This window comes from Tachysurus vachellii, chromosome 10, assembly GCF_030014155.1.
Source record: "Tachysurus vachellii isolate PV-2020 chromosome 10, HZAU_Pvac_v1, whole genome shotgun sequence".
NCBI lineage: Eukaryota > Metazoa > Chordata > Actinopteri > Siluriformes > Bagridae > Tachysurus > Tachysurus vachellii.
In genome coordinates this window covers 10,036,751-10,057,140 of record NC_083469.1, presented here as the reverse complement: position 1 = coordinate 10,057,140, position 20,390 = coordinate 10,036,751, and the positions used below count along the sequence as shown (strand labels likewise).

General features: G+C 36.6%; 1 protein-coding gene across 1 annotated transcript; it reads right to left on the bottom strand.

Annotated features, from left to right (window-relative positions):
- Positions 1-305: 305 nt before the first annotated feature.
- nol10 (nucleolar protein 10) lies at positions 306-19,425 on the bottom strand. Its single transcript, XM_060879495.1, has 21 exons — positions 19,223-19,425; positions 18,897-18,942; positions 18,713-18,811; positions 18,422-18,499; positions 16,538-16,575; positions 16,270-16,406; positions 15,100-15,165; positions 14,738-14,798; positions 14,563-14,648; positions 12,603-12,681; positions 12,152-12,301; positions 11,994-12,060; positions 11,574-11,626; positions 11,056-11,182; positions 9,146-9,225; positions 8,884-8,982; positions 8,632-8,721; positions 7,712-7,885; positions 6,421-6,728; positions 5,544-5,646; positions 306-793 (listed from the first exon to the last, which is right to left on the bottom strand). The coding sequence occupies exons 1-21, from the start codon at positions 19,286-19,288 to the stop codon at positions 641-643; spliced, it is 2,160 nt and encodes a 719-aa protein (XP_060735478.1). The 5' UTR covers positions 19,289-19,425; the 3' UTR covers positions 306-640.
- Positions 19,426-20,390: the final 965 nt, after the last annotated feature.

Below are 20,390 nucleotides of genomic sequence, written 5' to 3'. Positions count from 1 at the left end.
ATATTAACAGGTGACGTCAAAATAACAGCTCGTCATATAGCAGCTAATCTTGATACTTGCTACAGTTGGTGTCAGGCTAGTCCTTAAAGGGAAATTCTAGAAAAAATATTAGAAAAAGCCAGGACTAGAGGAGGGGCAACAGCAGCTGGAACACTGGCCTCATGTTCACCTGTCACTTTTCTATCACTGCCACTTCTCATTTTCCCTCTGACTCTACTTTTAGGAGAGCAAAGTCAGCTTACAGAAGTTTTAGCTCCTAGTGCATTGAGATCAGAATATGGAGTAAAAACAGACACACAGCCAAGTGTGAATAAAAAGGTTTTTTTTTTTTAAAAACAATGTCCAGTTGGTATAGACTACACTGTGGGACAAAATCAGGGAGGGTAACAGAGAGGGCACATACATTTACAAATCTAGGACACAAACACACATGCGCGCGCACACACACACACACACACACACACGTATTAAAATGAATTATCCTCAGCTTCTTTTGCATTCTGTCATTCTATGAAATCCACATTAAGAGCAGGGTTTACAATGTATTTGCCTGTCCTCATACCAACAGGACAAAGTTATTTTGAGGCAGTGTTTAAAGCAATGAATAGAAGTGACTACAGCAATAATTTGGAGGCAGGGTTCAGAATCGTCCTCTCCCTCGTCCCCTCCCTCGTCCTCTCCCTCGTCCCCTCCCTCGTCCTCGAGTGTAAAGGTGACCGGCAGCCCTCCTGATCTTCCTCCTCTCCTCGTGGTGCTCCCGTTCGGCCTGCTGCTGACTCCGCTGCTTCTCAGTCTGTGCCAAAGAACAACGAGAGAACAGGATAAAAAAAAAATCATGAAGGCTAATTTAAACTTTCAATTTGTCAATGTTAACCTCACAACGTGTCAGAATTTTCCTACTCATTGAAGAATGTATCCAGATAACCAATTAGTTCAGTGAAAAAAATCATGCAGATACCAGTCTCAGTAGCTTCAGGCAATGTTTATATCAAACATCAGAACGAGATTTTATAACCGCTAATATGCATGAAGTTCAACTATGTGTGAATTTTATGTATAAAACCTGTTTTTTTTTCTCATATTATTTATGAATTTACATTTTTTGAACCCATAAGTGAAAATTTGTTTTATTTTAATATTTACTGTGATTTTGAATGATTACGTTGAAATTAACTATTATTAAATTAACTATTTATGACTAGTCTGTTTTTTTTTTTTAAGTTTATAAAAGCACTTCACTCTCTGTGTGGTCTCATCAGTTCACACCACAATATAATCTCCTACACAGGGTTAAAGTGATCATTTCAAATGGGTAAGCAATATTTTCTGGTCATCAAGAGATGCATGGAATTCTGCTTAAGAACAGCTTTGCTGCTAAATCTAGCCTGTCGTAGTCACTAAGCCACTGTTGTTAGATGTTTCTTTTGCCTTGTGTTTATACAGTCTGAACACAATGAGTGACTGAGCCACCATGATCACCAAGCCTTACAGTTCTCTAATGTTAATCACAGCTAAAATCCACTTTCACCTCAAATTGACTCCTGTACGATGATTACAGGATTGTCTGAAACTTTGAAATCTGTAGTCAGACACAGTCCTGAAATCAGCTTTAATCTGTGACGGCACCAGCGAAAAGAGCAGGATGCCTCTCTCTGGTATCCGTCTTTATTCCTCACATCTTTCTAGTACTAATGTGGGTAAAACCTTTTTAAACACTGAAACTTAACTCACTGCCCAAAAACATAGCATATAAAATTAATAAATAAAGTAAATGAATGAACTTAGAGACATTTTTAATACCACAGCGCTCCTCAATCTCCGCAGTTCTAATGGTAAGAGAAATCGTTGATTAATTTACTATTACAGCAGCTTAGACGATAGTGCTGGACGGAAGGAAATCACAGTTTTAAAATAATGCTCTTCTTCTAATAAATTCTTACTACAGCTATATAGCATCTACATTAGGAATTTTTCAAACATTCCAGTCCCCAATCCTCCAAAAGCTGACATTAGACTTGTAGATTCACAGTAAACTACATTTTAAATATACAGTTTATATTTCATTTACCCACAAAAGTTTATAAAGTGATCATTTCAAAAGGGTAAGCAATACTTTGCAAAGCTGTGCTTAAGCAGAATTTCATGCGTCTCTTGATGACCAGAAAGTATTGCTTACCCTTTTTAAATAATCACTTTAACTCTGTGTAGCAGATTATATAGTGGTGTGAACTGTTGAGACCACACAGAGAGCTTTTATAAACTCTACCACCTCCATAAAAACATTTAACCCCTTCGTATGGGTCACAAATCACAAATAACACAAATAAATAGACACACTATTACAGTGTTTGTAAGTTTTTTGTCTTTGACACATATTAAGGGGTAAAATAGCTTTTAAAATGGTAAAAGCTGGACATTACATTTGATTTTATACAATTATGCACATGGTTATAGTTTAAAACATGCTAAATATGAGAAAATTCAACAAAGTTATGTTATAACATAGTTGCAAAATTTCAGAAGAAACTCGGCTACGCTTCTATATCAGTGGTGGCTCAAGTGGTTAAGGCTCTCTGGCTTTTTTTAGGGTTCAATCCCCAGCACTGTCAAGCTGCAAATGTTGGGCCCTTGAGCAAGGCCCTTAACCCTCTCTGCTCCAGGGATACTGTATCATGGCTGACCCTATGCTCTGACTCCAACCTGCAAAGCTGCTCTATGTGAAGAAAGAATTTCACTGTGCTTTACTAAATATGTGGCAAAATAAAGGCTTCTATTCTATTCTATCTCCATAGAAAATACCAATAAACGGATAAGTTTGCTCTGCTCCAACACTGTGTCCATATAAAATCATTTAGTCAGGAGAGAATTTCAGTCATTCTGCTTCAGAGCTCCCACTGCTTTCCACCCCACATTTATTCACACAAACCTCGAAACAAGAGAACGCGACTCACTGCAGCATTATAATCATACACACATAATCCAGATTATATTTACTCAGTGCCAGGCATGTTTCTTCAAGTGTGAAACCAAAGGTCACTTTCTTTTTTCTCACAGTAACAAGAAAGCACTTTTCTTATTTGTTGGCTCTGTAGAAATGGATTTGGAGTGTGTGGGCAAAGAGAAAGAAAGGGCAGACACAGGAGTTACAAAGAATTTCTTCAGTATATGAGTGACTAAGACTGGCATTCCTTACGGTCTAATCAGATCCTCATTTAAAACCTACGCCAAGCAAGTGAGAACAGGGGAACAAGCAATTTGAGTTTTCACAACCATTTATGGCTTGCCTGTGGAGGAAAAAACAAGAGAACAAGAGAAAGAGAAAAAAGACTAAAAGAAAGAAGGAAGGAAAGGAAGAAGTGAAGGAAAGGTAGAAGGAAAGAGCAATGGAAAAGAAAGGTAAAGGGAAAGAGAATGAACGGAAGAAGGAAAAGAAAGGTAGAAGGAGAGAACGAAGGAAAAGAAAGGTAAAAGGAAAGGAAGGATAAAAGGAAAGGTAGAATGAACGGAAGAAGGAAAAGAAAGGTAGAAGGAGAGAACGAAGGAAAAGAAAGGTAAAAGGAATGGAAGAAGAAAAGGAAAGGTAGAATGAACGGAAGAAGGAAAAGAAAAGTAGAAGGAAAGAACGAAGGAAAAGAAAGGTAAAAGGAATGGAAGAAGAAAAGGAAAGGTAGAATGAACGGAAGAAGGAAAAGAAAGGTAGAAGGAAAGAATGAAAGAAAGAAAAGCTAGTAGAAATGGAAGGGGGAAAGGAAAGGAACGGGAGGAGGATGTGGCTTACATAATCATCTCTTTATTATTCTTTATATTAAACTTTTGTTCTATGTTTCTGTTCTGTAAAGCTGCTTTGAGACAATGTCAAGTGTAAAAAACGCTATACAAATAAATTTGAATTGAACATAGAGCAACAAGACAGCCATTAAGCTCCAAGCTCATTCTTACTCAATATCGGTGCCACCACAGATAATAAATATGTCTAGATTCAGATATAATTACAGTATATTTGGATGGATGTTATTCTTAATAGCACAGATTTTTTTATCTGAATTTCAACACAGGTCGTGCAGGTCGCACTGGATCTCATCATCCTAAAAGTAACCAAGTCGGATAAGAAACCGCATTTAATTTCAGCAGTACAGGAGTAACGTGCTAACAGAAGTCACTACACCCAAAGTACACAAATAATGTCTTTACTATAAAGACACAACCTCTTTCCCCCTGTAAGAATGCAGATAAATGGTCCTCGATGTACATGACACAAAAAGACAGACAATACTCTTTATCTTTTGCTGTCAATGTCATTTAAGCTGGTGTATACAGTAGAATTACTACAATGAAAATAAGTCTTGCTATTCAAATGCTTTGGTTAGGATCAACAGACATGTGGATTCACAAGCAGCGTCATTTACAAATATTTTAAAGGAGTGGCTCTAATATGTGGCAGATGCCCTGTGGGTCTTAGGAGCTTGTAGTGGTGCATATTTGCATCCAAATACATTAAAGGCGGGTTCAAAAAGGCAGATTCAAACCAGGTGTAAGATAATAATGCCCTTATTTGTCTTTTTCATTCGTTCTCCAACATATAGACAGGAGCATATACATACACACACACACACAAACTTTTACTTTTTGGGACGTTTACCGTACAATTTCGTTGTGTAATTAATTACAATAGTAACACATTAATCACATTAATATAAACCCTTCAGCCTAGTCAATAAACCTCAGGCAAAAGAAAACTTGTTCTTAAGTCAATGTTTTTAGTCACGTTAAATGACTAATATTTCTTTGAACATGCAAATAAATGCTTTGACAAGGATCAACCTAAACTACTGCTTACACATTCCAAATAACCCACTGATCTAGCAGAGAGATATTTTCAAAAGGTTATGAGTACCAACAGATAAAATCCGACTTTTTTTTTTAAAGACTTTTTTTATCCTGTTGCTGGTGAGCCTCTCACCAATCAGGCACTTTCTTTTGCACCGGTTGATTCAGTTTCCAAAAATAAAAACAATTATTAAATAATGTAGGGCTCAATGCAGTAAACAGTCACACTGTTCTGTACAAGCACCTAATACACTTCCACGTAAATTTTGCCTTTTCTTGTGCTACAGGGCTCATACTGTATCTGCTCACTCCTATGACTTTTTGGTGGCTCTAGGAAGTGCCGGGGTGTCCTAAAGCCCACCGTTTGCATGCGATGTGTAAAAATAAATCAACGTTTCTGAGACCCATTTGTATGTATTACAGAACGAGAGATTTATTTAAGGCTGGTCATGTACTGAATATCAAGTGTGATAACATTTTAATTACAATCAATCAATCAATTCTATCGACCTTAGAAATCAGATAACTTTTCTACACTATACACATAAAATTTGCGCATGCACTGAAAGTTGTCTGCACATATTTCTGTTTCTAGTTAGTAAAGAATTTTTTTGGTCAAACTTTGTAATGGGTATTTGTAATTGACTCAGATGTTTAGTGGTACAACAGTACGTATGTTCAGCTCCTGTTCTATACTGATGAGTGACAATGCTCACCTTTTTAAGAGTGAAGGTCAGCTGCTTGCTTCCGACTGCAGTGTCAGCGAGGTTCAGTGTGTCTGAGCTCTTCTCCAGCTTCAAACGCTCCGCAAGAGAGGTCCTGGCATGGAAATAGTCATTTAGTATCATTTCATACAGTAATACAATAAACATCATCCATCTATAGATTTACAAAACTCATTTGTAAGGCAATCATTCATTCCTAACTTTGTTTGATCCTGTAATAAACGTTAAGTTGAAGCATTAAATGCGGATGAAGACATTATGAAGAAAAAGATTAAGAGGAAGCCTAGTATGTAAAATGTAAAACCAATTTTCACACTGATTAGTGGATGATTTAATTATTTAACTAGTTAAACTACTGTTTCTCAGAGAAGAGAAAATTCTATACACTGCTACTGTGAATTTAGTGTAACTGGTGTAAATTTGTCCTAAGATGAATAAAATCAGATGAATAAAATCATAAAATCAGTCAGCGTTTAATGTTAAAGGATCGAAAAACTAGCGAGAATTAGCCAAGTCATATAAACATTATCATTAATTTATGCTAGGTGTTGGCTTGTCATGCAATAACGGCAATAGTATGCAAATAGTATTTACAAGGAAGGTACAATGAAAATTCCTGTAATCAAACAATGGCCAAAGTCATATGAGTAAGATGTATGAGTGAGGTGGCATGCATGACTAAGATTAGCTCTGCTCGTAAAACTGACCATGAACAAATTGTGGGACTAAAATCACCATAAACGACAACCAACACCATTTAGTTAAAATCTAAATCTGAGCAATTCTGATTATTTATAGAACAAATTTCACATTGTACATCATCATTGACCTTAGCATAATGGTAGTTTAGGATAATTTTAGCATGTACTTTTGCATCTTCTGTTTGCGTGCCACGTCCCCGAAGCTGCGGAACTCCTCTCCGGCTTTGATCTGGTAGAAGAGTGGCTGACTCTGGCCTTGAGCCTGGCTCGATTGAGACTTTCTGACTGGATCTGAACTTTGCAGGCTGGTTTTGCGGTCCTGCTCTTTTCTTTCTTTCAAGTGCCGCTCTCTTTGCTCTTCTCGTAAGAGACGCCGCTGCTCCCTCACCTCCTCCACCCAACTCTTATCGTCATCTGAGCTCTCTTCTTCCTCTGAGCTGGGCCGTCCCTCCAGCTCCTCTTCCTCTTCATCTGACTATCAGAAGGAAACAGATTTCAATAGATAAATTAGAATTTTCTGTACAAAGCATTGTAATAGGACTTTAAATTAATTAATTAAATATATAATTAAATGAAATATAATATTGACAGAGACATAGTAAATATTTGATAAACACGGTTAGATCCACATACTATGTCACTAAGTGCTGCAAATTATGCACTCACCTGCTTGTATTATATTTTGTTCGAGAGGTAATGTAAAATGTTAAAAAACCTCATTCAGTCGTAGGTTCAAAATAAAACACCAGATTATAATTTAAATTAACAACACTTTGTAACTAATAATTTAAGGCAATTTAAAACTGAAGGCCGTTTAAGTTGCATTTTTTTCAAAATAAGTCTTAAGCAACCATCATAATAACCTATTTTTATTATTGTTCAAATATAAACAAAAATTAATATACACTATATGGCTAAAGGTTTTTGAACAGCTTACCATCTTCCTCCAAACTGTTGGAATGCATAATTGTATAGGATGTTTTTTTTTTGTGTATGCAAGAGAATTTTCTGTATATAATAGGATAATATCTCTTCACTGGGAAGTATTGAGGCTCAAACATGTTCCAGTATGACACTGGCTCTGTGCACAAAGCAAGCTCCATGAAGACATGGTTTGTTAAGGCTTGAGAACCCGAGTGACCTCAAATTAACTGAAAACCTTTGGGACAAACTGGAACGCTGACTGCACCCAGGCCGCCTCACCCAACATCAGTGCCTGATCTCTAATACTCTTGTGCCTAAATGAAGAGTGTTGTTTAATATAACAGCGAAAAAAAAAAAAGGATTAAGTCTAAAACGGGCTGCTTGATAAGCACATATGGGTGTGATGGTCAAAAGTCAACAAACATTTGGCCATACAATACGATAAATATTCACTGCCTTATACACTTGAGATTGTTTTTAAAATATACCTAGTATAAAATCCCACATTTGCTGATAATCTGTGACATACTGTACCTTCTGAATGGCCTCTTCCTCAGCTAACTGCTGTAGCCTCTGCCTCCTCCTTTGGCCCACTTTGGACACAATGGGATTAAGCAAGCGGTACTCCTCGCTCTGCTCGTCTACTTGGTAGTCTGGATTCTCAAACATCATCTTGAAACGGTCATCAGTCAGGATGCTGGCAGTGCCCTGAGAGTGTGAAACAAACGCATGGTATCGATATGTCTAGGGTTCATAGAATTGGTGCAGCAAAAAAACAGGACAGAAACAGACTGCAACGCACGGTTAAAACAGCAGAAAAAATAATTGGTGCCCTCCTGCCCACACCCCAGGACCTGTACGACAAAAGAACCAGAAACCGAGCAGGAAAAATCACCACTGATCCTTCGCACCCTGGACACAACCTCTTTCAGCTCCTCCATTCTAGCAGGCGCTACAGAACTTTGCTTACTAAAACTGCCAGACACAGGAACAGTTTCTTTCCCCAGGCAATCACCCTGATTAACAACTCACCATAATTATATTTCCTGCTTCATATCTATAAGTACTGCATTATCAGAACTGTCAGTCATCACATCATCTGTATATATTACACACACTACTGCTGCTGCATATTGTACAAAATATTGCACAATATCGTTATTTGCACTTCACACACTTTATGTACATAACTGATCAGTCATATATTCTGTCTTCATATTTAATACTCAATGTCTATTGTATCACATCTGCATTGTCTTTTATAGTCTGTATTATTTTGTACAGTATAGTGTTGTTTATGTCTGTAGTTTTGAGAGTCACAAACAGCTGGAACCAAATTCCTTGTGTGTGTCAACACACATGGCCAATAAACCTTATTCTGATTAGGAATATCTATGTACTAGTTAAAACCGCTATGTCTGCCATGTTGACAAAAGACTAACAGAATCTCTCACCTTAGCCTTCTTCTTGGCTTTTCGTGACTCTCTGTCCTCTCCCTCTGCCATTAGCTTCATTGCAAGATCTTTGTTAACCTTCGGCAGATTCTGTCAATGGAAAAGGAAGAGGTTAGACATGGAACAGGTACGTATTTTAATTTCAAATATGTAAGAATGGCTGATGTAGACCGTACATGAGAGAGAGAGAAAGAGAGAGAGAGAGAGAGAGAGAGAGAGAGAGAGAGAGAAAGAGAGAGAGAGACTTTTCACCTTCAGTTGTACTCTCTGGACTCTAGATGCTTCTATTTTCTGTCGTATTTTGTCCTTGCGATATTCCTCATAGGCAAACGGATTTGCCATAGTTTTAACCTGGCGAATTATTTAGAATAAATCAGAAGCATAGTTTCATTTTAAGGAAATCGTTAAAAGATTCAAAACATCAATTGTTTCGGTGTCCAAATATGATTAAATATTACTCTAAATACTGAGATTATGTACTTTTAAGCACTTTTACTCTCACACATGCACATACCTTGTGGTAGAGTCGGATGTCCATGAAGAAGCCATGCATATAGGCCCTCAGCAGAGGTGAGCCAATCAGGTGTGTCAGACCTGAGGGAACAAAACCAGCCAAACAATTAGATCAGACTGAATACCTCTAATATATTAGGCCACAGTAAACAAGTGGAATACAAATTCAAAATTTGTGAATTTCAGCTGCCCCCGAGGTGAACTGCACTTATCAATATTGATATCTTTTATAGATAGATATTCCTGTATGTAATAGTATAATGGCATATACCTTGTGAGTTATATTTATTTAAAAAATAAACAAACAGAAAAGAGAGATAGAGTTGTGTAGTTGTTTTGGCCAGGTCAATTTAATGGCCAAGAAACTAGCCATATTAATTGCATCATAATATTTGGAATCATATGATCATATATTTTATATGATTTCTTAACAGTCTAGAAACACTTCTTTCATCAGTTCTGTGTTATCTTGCCACAACAATCCTGCTAAAAGACTCTACAATGCTGCACGGTTTTAACACACAGCAGGATCGTTCAACAGATTTAGGAATCAATAGGGCCTTATGACTGTTTCCCAATGCCTTGTTGTTATCTGGTTTAGGAAGAAATAGGACAAAGGGGCAAAAAGTCACTGATTTGTTCCTAATCCTTAATAGTAAACAAAAGCCTTTGGTAAATGCTGATTTGTTTCACCAATAATAAGACATATTTTCTATACATGAGAGAAAAACAACAACCAAACACATTATCCCATAAGAACTGTTCCTGTCATAATGAATACTTGATGCCTGTGGCTGGGACGAGGTGTTGGCAGCAATCTAGCTCAGTGGTCCATTTGTGCGACACAATGGAGTCAAAGATCTAAATGTACTTTTAGATGATTATGTAGGTTGTTTAATACTTCTAAACCTAGTAATATAATTTAATTCCATTTCTGTAAAGCAGAGGCTGTCAGCTGGCTGAATACATTCCAGGTGCCAACCCAATAAAGACCAAACTGAGTACTTGGAAAAAATACTATAGCAGAACAGGTCAAAGTGTAAAGAAAAAACTGGCCCAAACAAGCTCATTAGACCACAGACTATCTACAAGGCTAAAAGACATTAGGTCAGAAAGATTTTTCCACAGACTTTCATGGTTTTTTATTTTATTGACCCTCTATTCAGATTAGCAAAATAGCAACATGACTTTTTTTTAAAAGATGGTTAACTTTCCAAGTTAAAGATGGAAACCAACTTTGATGACAAAAGGACAGTGAAATCAGCTGCATGTTTACTCTCAAATTTAGGTCAGATTCAAAACAGATACTATGAAGAAAAACCTCATAGACGTCAAATAATCTTATTTACAGGCATAAGCTAATTATCAATGCTTAAGCAAAAAATTAGAAAACCCTTAAGCCTCATAAAAAAAGCCTCGTCCTTACTCCTAACACGTTTTGAGTGCAAGAGCTCTTTTAAGGGTTCAATTGCTTTATGAATAACTTTTATCTTTACTAGGGTCTTCTCTTTAATTTTAAGGGAAATAATATTCTTAGAATTACATCACTAGAAGCAACTCATTATGAATACGGGTTCTGGACCTTGAGAGAAAAGAGTGTTGTGGGAAACAAAATTTAAAAAGTTTAAGTCTATCCATGATTATAGATCACACATACATTAAGTTAAAGCCTCGGTTTATTTAGTAATGAGATCATGCAGATAGTTGATTAATGTTGAATGATAAAAAGGACGAGGTGAAGGACTGACCCTTGAGGGATACCTGATGTGACAGAGGCAGTAGATGTAGTTGGAAGAACAAAATGACGTTGCAGATGCTGTTGTGTCACTTAGTTCAGTGGAATGTTTTTGTGTCATAGACACCAAAACATAGAACAGAATTTTCAGTAATAACAGGAACCATGGAACTTACCAAGGTTGTCCAGGTCTTTGCGTGTAACAAACTTGTAGTCATCATAGACGGTACTTTCTGGGTTCTCCTCCAGTTCTTCAGTCAGGTTATCCAGGAAGGAACACCAACGAGGTGCAGGACCCAAGGCCTGAAGAACAATTAATATAGATGTTCTATATTAAGCTGTCAGATAGCAAATATACAATGTTGGGGAGACCTTTAATCATCTGGGGTCCTTCTGAAATAGTTTAGCTCATTCAAGAATGTTCCAAAACCTCGCCCTTTGGATGAACCATCAGTCATAACTTTTGTTTATACAAGTTAAATTAAATTCCTCTCAGTGTTGACAGTTTTATATATAGCTATACTAATAGGAAAATAAGTCAGCCTTGCCTACACTACATAGAGTAGCTTTAAATAGAAACAGAAAGGTGTGATCTATTGAAAAGCATGTACATATAAACAGAATGAGCCATTATTCAAATGAAGACACAAAGACAAAACAATGGTTTAACAACAGTAAAACTGTATTTACTTACAGGAATGTAGAAAGTATTCATTTTGGGGTCTTCATTAGCAGTGAAGAGCATACCTTTATAAAGGAGAAAAGTGATAAGGTTAACATTTAATAGCCCTAAAAGATTATTAGTTCATTAGCTGGGAGGACATTCTGTCAAACAACGCCTATGTATTATGCTGGAACAAAGTAAGTTAATGGTTATTACCAGTAATACAGGTTGCAGTACTTATGTCAGATTAAATGTAACCCATTATAGTAATCTTTCTAGTTCTTTGTAAAACATGTACAAAGTGTGCAGACAGATCTGTGTTGCTACATAGAATGAGAAAAAAAAAATTCACATCAAGGTCACTGTGTAAAGGAGGAAGGTAAAGTTTACCAGCCATCAGGGAATTCAAACAGACCAAGCAGGCTTTAAACATGAAATGAAAGTACTCACCTGATTCAGGGTAAACACACACATCGTTGATGTTGGCCTGTGGCTCGATGGAGGAAAACATTTTACCCTGAAACGAAGAAATTCTGTTTTGGACACAATCTATCTGCAGGCCAGTCTCGTGGTGCTATGGGTAAGGACATAGTGGGTGTTGTGCTTACATTGTCTCTGTGCCACATCTTGATGATCTTTGAGTCTGCAGAAATCACCAGATCCATCTGCTTATGGAAGTGCAGGGAGTTGATGGGCAAGCCGTAATAATGGTCTTTCACAAACAGGGGACGAGAAGAACGCAGGTCGTACAACAAAACCTGCAGAAACAACGGGATGTTTATTTATGCACATTTGAAAGCTGCAGAATGAGGTTGAATTATTACATAACAATATTACATTCATAATATAGCATTCGTTCACTCTTTGCTTAGTATTGCATTTCACATAAAGGAACTAGAATTTGTACTGACTAGGCATTGCCTCCGGTAATACTCTACAGTTTGCTGTGTATATATATCATATGCAAAAAAAAAATAAACAACCCAGGTGAACACACCCGAGAGCTCATACACAGAGATCATTTCTTAAAAAAAAGCTTATGTGCTAGTAGTAACTGACCTGTCCTGTAGTCATGCCCACAGCCATACCCAGGGAGCCATTAAACTTGAGCGCACTGACAGACGGCAAACTCTCAACTCTGGAAATGAAAAACACAACACAACACACCGCATTGTACATATCAAAAATGGTGGCTCTTCTGCACAAGCCATTTACTGGCTTGTCAGGTGTCACTAATGGAAGTCCGAAGAGGCCATGCGTTAATATTTTTTTCTTTCTTGTTTTATCGTTAACATTCTGTTTTTTCATGATCACGACTTAATTTTCTTGACATTATTACTACTATGTTACTGTGCTTTTGCTGCAGTCATGATCGGGAGAAAACATGAAAGAAAGAAAAAAATTAATAATGCATGCAATAATGGCGTCCTAAGACTTCCATAGAAACTCATTCACTTGGAGGGAAGAGTCACTAAAAATGTTCTAATTTCTAAGGAAACATTTCTATCATTGTGAGACTGGTTTCCTCCAGGATGACAAGATTCCCATCCACAGGGTATTTGGGCTCACTGAATGGTCTGAGGAGCAAGAAAACGGTCAGTTTGATGTTATGGCCTTCACCGTCACCAGATCTCAACTCAGTCAAACAATTATTACTAATTTAAAATTTTGTGATCTAAGACTTGTTTATCCAAATTAGCCTGAAGTCAGTCTGTGTTCACTGTGAACCTGACTTTCATGGCCGTGTGACAAGTTAAACTAAAACAAGCCTGTGGTGACCACGTGTGTCAGTCAAGCAGATACGTTCTTTGTATTTTTTTAACAGGCAGTCACTACATGCATTAACTTAGACCAGAGCTGTATAACTGTTAGAGGTATCATTTATACATGTGCATGAATTTCGGATTTTGAAGAGAATTTGTAACAGTGTTAAGTGACATATTGTGCATCATTGCTGCATATAATTCAAAGGGGAAAAATAGTTTGTATAGTAGTTATTAATATTAATAATATTTATATTAAAAAAATGATGATTACACAGGTTTTCACCTCTACATTTTTTTTTTTTTTTTTGGAATTACATGAAATCTTTCAGTCATATTACAGTCCTCAAAACTATTGAAATTTTTTACACAAGGATTAAAATCGTTATACAGCCTGCGGGTCGTGTGCATGTTCAACACCTCGCTTTAAGACATCTCTGTGATGTTTGTTTAATGTTATCTTAATGTCATGCCAGTATGAATGGCTAATTCCATGGCAGGATCAAGGTAGGTAAAGCGAGGTATTTTAGTACATCTTATAGTATTACAACAATAGAATCTTACAGTATTTCAAGTGTGTCAACAACAACATCTATATTTCATATTTTAATACTCAATAAGAACTCCAGGATTTTCCCTGGTGAGACATTTTGGAAGAATCCTATATATGTGTTTCCTGAGTAAAAGAGCTTTCTAATGTCGTTAAATGCACAGCAATCCAATAATAAATGTTTTGACATCTCTGTGAAATCAGTGCCAAATGTACACACAATTTCACAATTTTGTTAGATGTTTTATTGACTGAATTATTTAGATGACGTTTAGTGTGTAATGACGTATCGTCTTCCTGATTCACAATTAAAATCCATAACTGACTTGTCTGCCATTAGAAGTATGTTCATTTATTTATTCACTAAGTGAAGTATCCTATTTATATTAAAAGGTGGTGACATCACTAGTTTGCATCCACTAAACCAACTAATATGAAATGAGACAGAATGGTTAAGCCTTTGCCTGAAGTCAGGAAAACACTGTGGGCATGAAAATACCACTGTGGTGACAAATTCTTGATGTCATGCAACTTCTTGTGCCACCTCACCACCAACAACCAAGGAGGGATTATTTATTTATTGGCAACCAAAATAGCAAACTGGGAAGAAAATCTGGCAGGGAATTAAACCGAAAAATTTGACACACAGCCTAGTGCAGATGTGAGCATTAGATCATGAGGATATGGTGTAAAGATTAGAGCTTACTCGGTTCCTTCTGTGACGCTGCTGAGGGCGCAATCTAGGATGCCAACTCGAGTGCGCACACGTGGGTCCCAGCATTCCACTTTCCCCTATACACAGCAACACACTCAGAAATAAAAATCCCAAATCTGGAACAAATAAATGCAATAAACTATTCCAAATCAAGCACAACACCAACCTCTATAGTCCCGGCAGCGAATAAATGATGAACAGGGTTGAGGTCACATACATTGATCTCCCTGTATAGATATAAACAAAACACAAAATGTAGTTAGAAAAGTAAAATACGCATCAGTTTTTTGGCATTGACATGCAAGTGGAGAAAAGTGAGGTATTAATGTTAAACCCCACTGCCAGCTTTGGTGTTAGAAATGAAACATAGTCCCCCGAGGATCCCTCTGACAAGAAGACGAATAACACGGTAACAATCAGTGCATCCTCCATAAAGACGCCCAACAGACTACACAATAACATAAATACTACATTCAAAGTAGCAAACACACTACAGTCTTATGAGCCCTCTAGTGGTTTAGTACTTACGTTGCATCTGTCTGTAGAGAGTTGAGGAATCGACCTTGTTCAAGGTTCATACGGAAGATCTCTGAACTAGAGAAGGAACCAGAAATAAAGTGAAATAACGTGACAAAAACGATTAAGAGGAAACTCTTTTAGCAAACAGGTCAAAGTGTTTCATTGAGAAAAATAAAAGGAATTTAAACATGGCCTTTAGAAAGTTTGAAAATTTCTCAGTAAAGCAGAAAAGAAGGTACAAATTACACTATAAGGTCAAAGGTTAGTGTTTCTTCTCCAAACCTTTTCCTTAACTGGACCTAAGAGGCCCACACCTGATGTAGCATGACAATGGTCCTGTGGACAAAGCCAGCTTCATTGAAGACAAAGTGTCTGACTTCATGATTTTACATTATGTTTAAACATACAATGTGATGGCAAGCTGCACATCTACACACACACACACACTGCACATCCACACACACATGATTATACATGATTACACATGATTTTACGCACACACACACTGCGCGCTCACACACACACACACACACTGCGCGCTCACACACACACTGCGCGCTCACACACACACTGCGCGCTCACACACACACACACACTGCGCGCTCACACACACACACACACTGCGCGCTCACACACACACACACACACACACACACTGCACGCTCACACACACACACTGCGCGCTCACACACACACACACACTGCGCGCTCACACACACACACACACTGCGCGCTCACACACACATACACACACACACTCTGTGAGGACAAACGCACACGATCTCTATCTCTATCCAAATATTATTTAACTAATGATTGAAAATACAGGCACTTTTCGTTAATGGCAACACTGTACAGTACAATGTACATTTATGTGGTAGCTTAGTGGTTAGGTATTAGATCAGAAGGTTGTGAGATCGAATCCCAGGGCCACCAACAAGCTGCCACTGCTGGGCCTCTGAACAAGCCCCTTAACCCTCAATTGCTCAGGTGTATAAAAGAGATAAAATGTAAGTCACTCTGGATAAAAACATCTGCCAAATAAAAGGTAAATGTATATTTATACATCAAGCTTAAATCCAGCCTCAAACCAGTTTTTGTAAAATACCCATCAATTTTGTCATTATGGAACTATTTCTGGCAGTGATATGAAGAATAATTTTGTAAATCTGCCTTTACCTGGCTCCTACAAAGTACATATCACAGGATGGGTAGTGATAGGAGAAATCACGGCCAAACTTGGGGATACGTGTCTTGTAGTAATGACCATGCTGAGAATGAAACTCCACGTAACGATCAGTACGCAAAAACACCAGCTACACAAAAACACACAGACAAAAACACAATGTGATTTTTTTTCTTTAAACATTGCTTCTGACTAGTAACTGAAACCAAAACACACCAAAAATATTAGTCAGATGTAAAATCTAGGATAACGTAAGATTACCTTGGAGTAGTCATCAGACAAGATTTCGAAGGCCACCACTTAAAACAAAAAAGAAAACACACATAACTATATTTTAAAGATTACGGCTCAATCACAAATATCATATTTATATACAATTACAAATCTACACCAGAACAGAGAAGAAAAAGGAAGTTTAAGAAGATGCGATCAACAATAAGAACAAACAATGATTAAGATGGGACAACACTCAGACACGGTAATGAAGGAAATGGAAAAAAAAAAACTACCACTAAAAAAGAGGAATATTAAATTCTACAAATATTTTACAATTTCAAACAGAAATTCAGTTCAAATGAGCTGCTTCTTATTTTTTATTACTTTTTTTTATTACTTTTTATTATTTATCAGTAATAAAAAAAACCAAAATTACTTACATAAAAATAAATAAATAAATAAATAAATAAATAAATAAATAAATAAATAAATAAAGGGAAACGCAAACAGTGACAATTTATCACAATTTTGTTATTACATTGTTATATTGCACAGATCAAGCGCATGTGCACAAAGAAAATCAGCAAAACTTTTGGTTTGGCCAACTAAAACATTTTCACCTAATTTTACTGCAAGAGAAGATAAATAAATGAATCCTATTGTGCTGCAATATTATGACTAGGACAGATTACTCAGAACATCTTCCACATGAAAGGGAACGATTCAAATAAGCACCACCAAACTACTTCATAAAAAGATGTCGCTTCCTTATTTCTGCCTTGTGTGTAGTGTGCTGTAGTTAGGATAGGAAGAGAAAAGCTTGTGGTTTCAAGCTTTTTAAATATTCAGCAGAAGTCTGCACATCAACTGCACTGGGTTTTACTTATTGAGGAGACTTCATAACTACACCACAGGGACAGATCACCATCACTGAGAGACAGACACTCTCTTCTAGTAAATAGAGCTGGCTGGCATGCACGCACGCACGCACACGCACACACACACACTCCAACAGCTTCTTGTATATAAGCTCAGTGGGGTCAGTTCCTGATTCATGTAATCTAGACGTAAACCCATGTGTTACTATGTGCTTGACACAGTTAGTACATTTTTAATGGGGGGAAAACGGCATGTATCTTGGGTTACTTTTGCCATTAGACATTTGACACTGTTCTTTCGAGACATTTGCAAAAATAACATTTACATTTATGTAGAAAAAACTCCAAGAAACACTGGTAGATATTCACCAGCCTTACATTGCAAAATGTACACCCACTGAGCAAATGAATAGGAAAATTAACACTAAATTGCACACATCTGCCCTTAACTCATTCAGTAGCAGCCATACTTTTCTACAAAGACAAGAGGGAAGATTCAACTGTGTTCTCTGGATGGGAGGCATGACTTTACCTGTCACTCAGAGAGACATCTGTGAGCTCATGTATACAGATGAGACAGCACTTACATCTAAGCATGTTGGATTAAACCCCAAGGAAATTCGCTACATTGAGCATGTTGGAAGTGGCCTGTTGCTCATGTAGGTGCTGTGTGACCCATTTTTTCATTCATTTTCTGCTTCACACTAATTAGGCTAAAAGCATTTTTTTATATATATTTTGGGAAATTCAAGAATTGGAATAGAGTCTGTGTTATGTGGTGCAGAGGAAGCTTGCATTAGCCCTTATAAACTCCTTTCTGGCAGCTGTCATTATGTAGGAAAATGTCTGGGAAATGCCCACATATGGGTCCACAAACATCTGGCCATACAGTGTAGTGGAGAATCATCTAAAATTAGTAAAAATTGCAATGACCAAATTGGGAAGAAATATATACATGCCGTATACAGGCTTTTTATTGGTGTTACAGTAGACTGTTTTTTAGCATTTATATAATGGCATTATAAACAACAGCTTTGATCTAAAGACTTACCTTCAGAATCCAGACACCTTTCAAACTTCAGAGACAGCTGATAGGTGTCATAGCACCGGATCCTGGGTTTGTATGTGCCTATAACACAAAAGCATAAAAGTGTGATTTGACAGACTTTTCCCATTTTTTCCAGGCGCATAACACAAACATCAAACTGAGGACTGAACATAACCTCGCCAAAAGCAAATACTACTATAAGTATAGTAAAATGTTCAGATGTAGTGGAATACTATTTTAAAGTACAGAATGTGTGCTGATGTAGCTCATGGGCAAGTTTCCTGATAAACAAACCTGCAGCTAAAATATACTGTCCGTCACGTGACACTTTGATAGAGGTGCACACAGTGGGCATCTCAAAATCCTGAATGAGTTCAATTCTCCTCTGAATATCTGTGGAGAAGTGAAGAAAGCAGTTACAAAAATCAAGCAAACGCAAAACACAGAATTATGCAAAATAACATGGATCAAAACTTACCAGTATCTCTGTTCTGTAAAGCTCTCTTCTTTCTGTCTGACAACCACTGCAGAAACAATACAACATTGACTGTCCAGTAAAATCTCAGTCACTTCACCAGAAGACAAATTACAAAAAAATATTCTATATAATATTATTTTGATCTATCACTAAAGAAAAGTTATCTTAGACTAGACAACTAACCTTATATGGTTATAAATAATTAAAGTTAAATCGCATTTACCCAAAAATATGAAATATCTGGGTAATATTAAGGAGATATTAGTACAGAATTAGTACAAATAAAATCATTAGTACAGCTCTCTGAAAGAATAAAGTTATCTTACCTCTGGAAGAGACTTGCCATGGCTCAGATTATATATTTTTATATTATTTACACTAGACACCTGCATTTTAAAGCGATCAGATGATCTGTTTACACATAATATGAAGAATTATTTACACAGAAAAGCTTCCCGATTACAGACCCACGTTGGAACCACAACAAGAACTGCGCTGTTCACGAAATAAAGTCCGTGTGGAAACGTATAGCTCAAAGCATTCGTTCCTACAGGAGTTACAGAAGCTACAGAGGAGTTTCCTATAACATGTGTAACAATATATAAAAAATAATCAATATCACTTTATGTATATATTTAGGTACACGAATAAGTGAATGAATAAATGACAAATGTAAATAATCTTACTTTTGAGGACATCAAAATGAACGATATTGCTAAACATGCTAAATAGGTAAACATGCTAAATAAATAAATAAACAAACAAACAAACAAACATGTGTAGAAATGTGTACTTATGTCTACTTAAGATTACTTATAGTGTTATACTTATGACTGATTATTGTTATAATTATGACCTTTTGCAATGTTTCTATTTAGGTATGGAAATAACGAATTAATTTGATCAACAGCAAGTGTATTTTGTGCTAAACGCTGATTACTAAAATATATTAATTAAAACTAAATAATTACTAAATAATAAAAACTAAAAAAAAACTAAACTAAAACTAAAATGAAAAATAAATTAGCGTTAAGACTTGTGACGTCATAACCACGGGGCGTGGCTATGTTGAGACGAACGCCAACAGGTCTTGCGTCGGCATTGTCTAATGACTGTAAGTGTAGTGACTGTGACGTTGATTTGTAGTTCTCAGAACGCCTTTTATGTAAAAAAAACATGCAAATAAACAAAAAACCAAACAAATAAACAAACTAACTAACTAACAAATAATAAATAAATACATTAACTAACTAACTACCTAACTAACATATAAATAAACACATTAACAAACAAACAAACAAACAAACAAACAAATAAACTAACTAACTAACTAATAAATAAATAAATAAATAAATAAATAAATAAGATGAGGCAAACGCATGCCAAAATGAATAATGGTTGCTGGAACGTTTCGTCATTGATAAGGAAATGACGTCAACCGATCCTACCTTGTCCAGCCAAGTGATGACAGTGTTCAGTGTGTGTGACAGATGA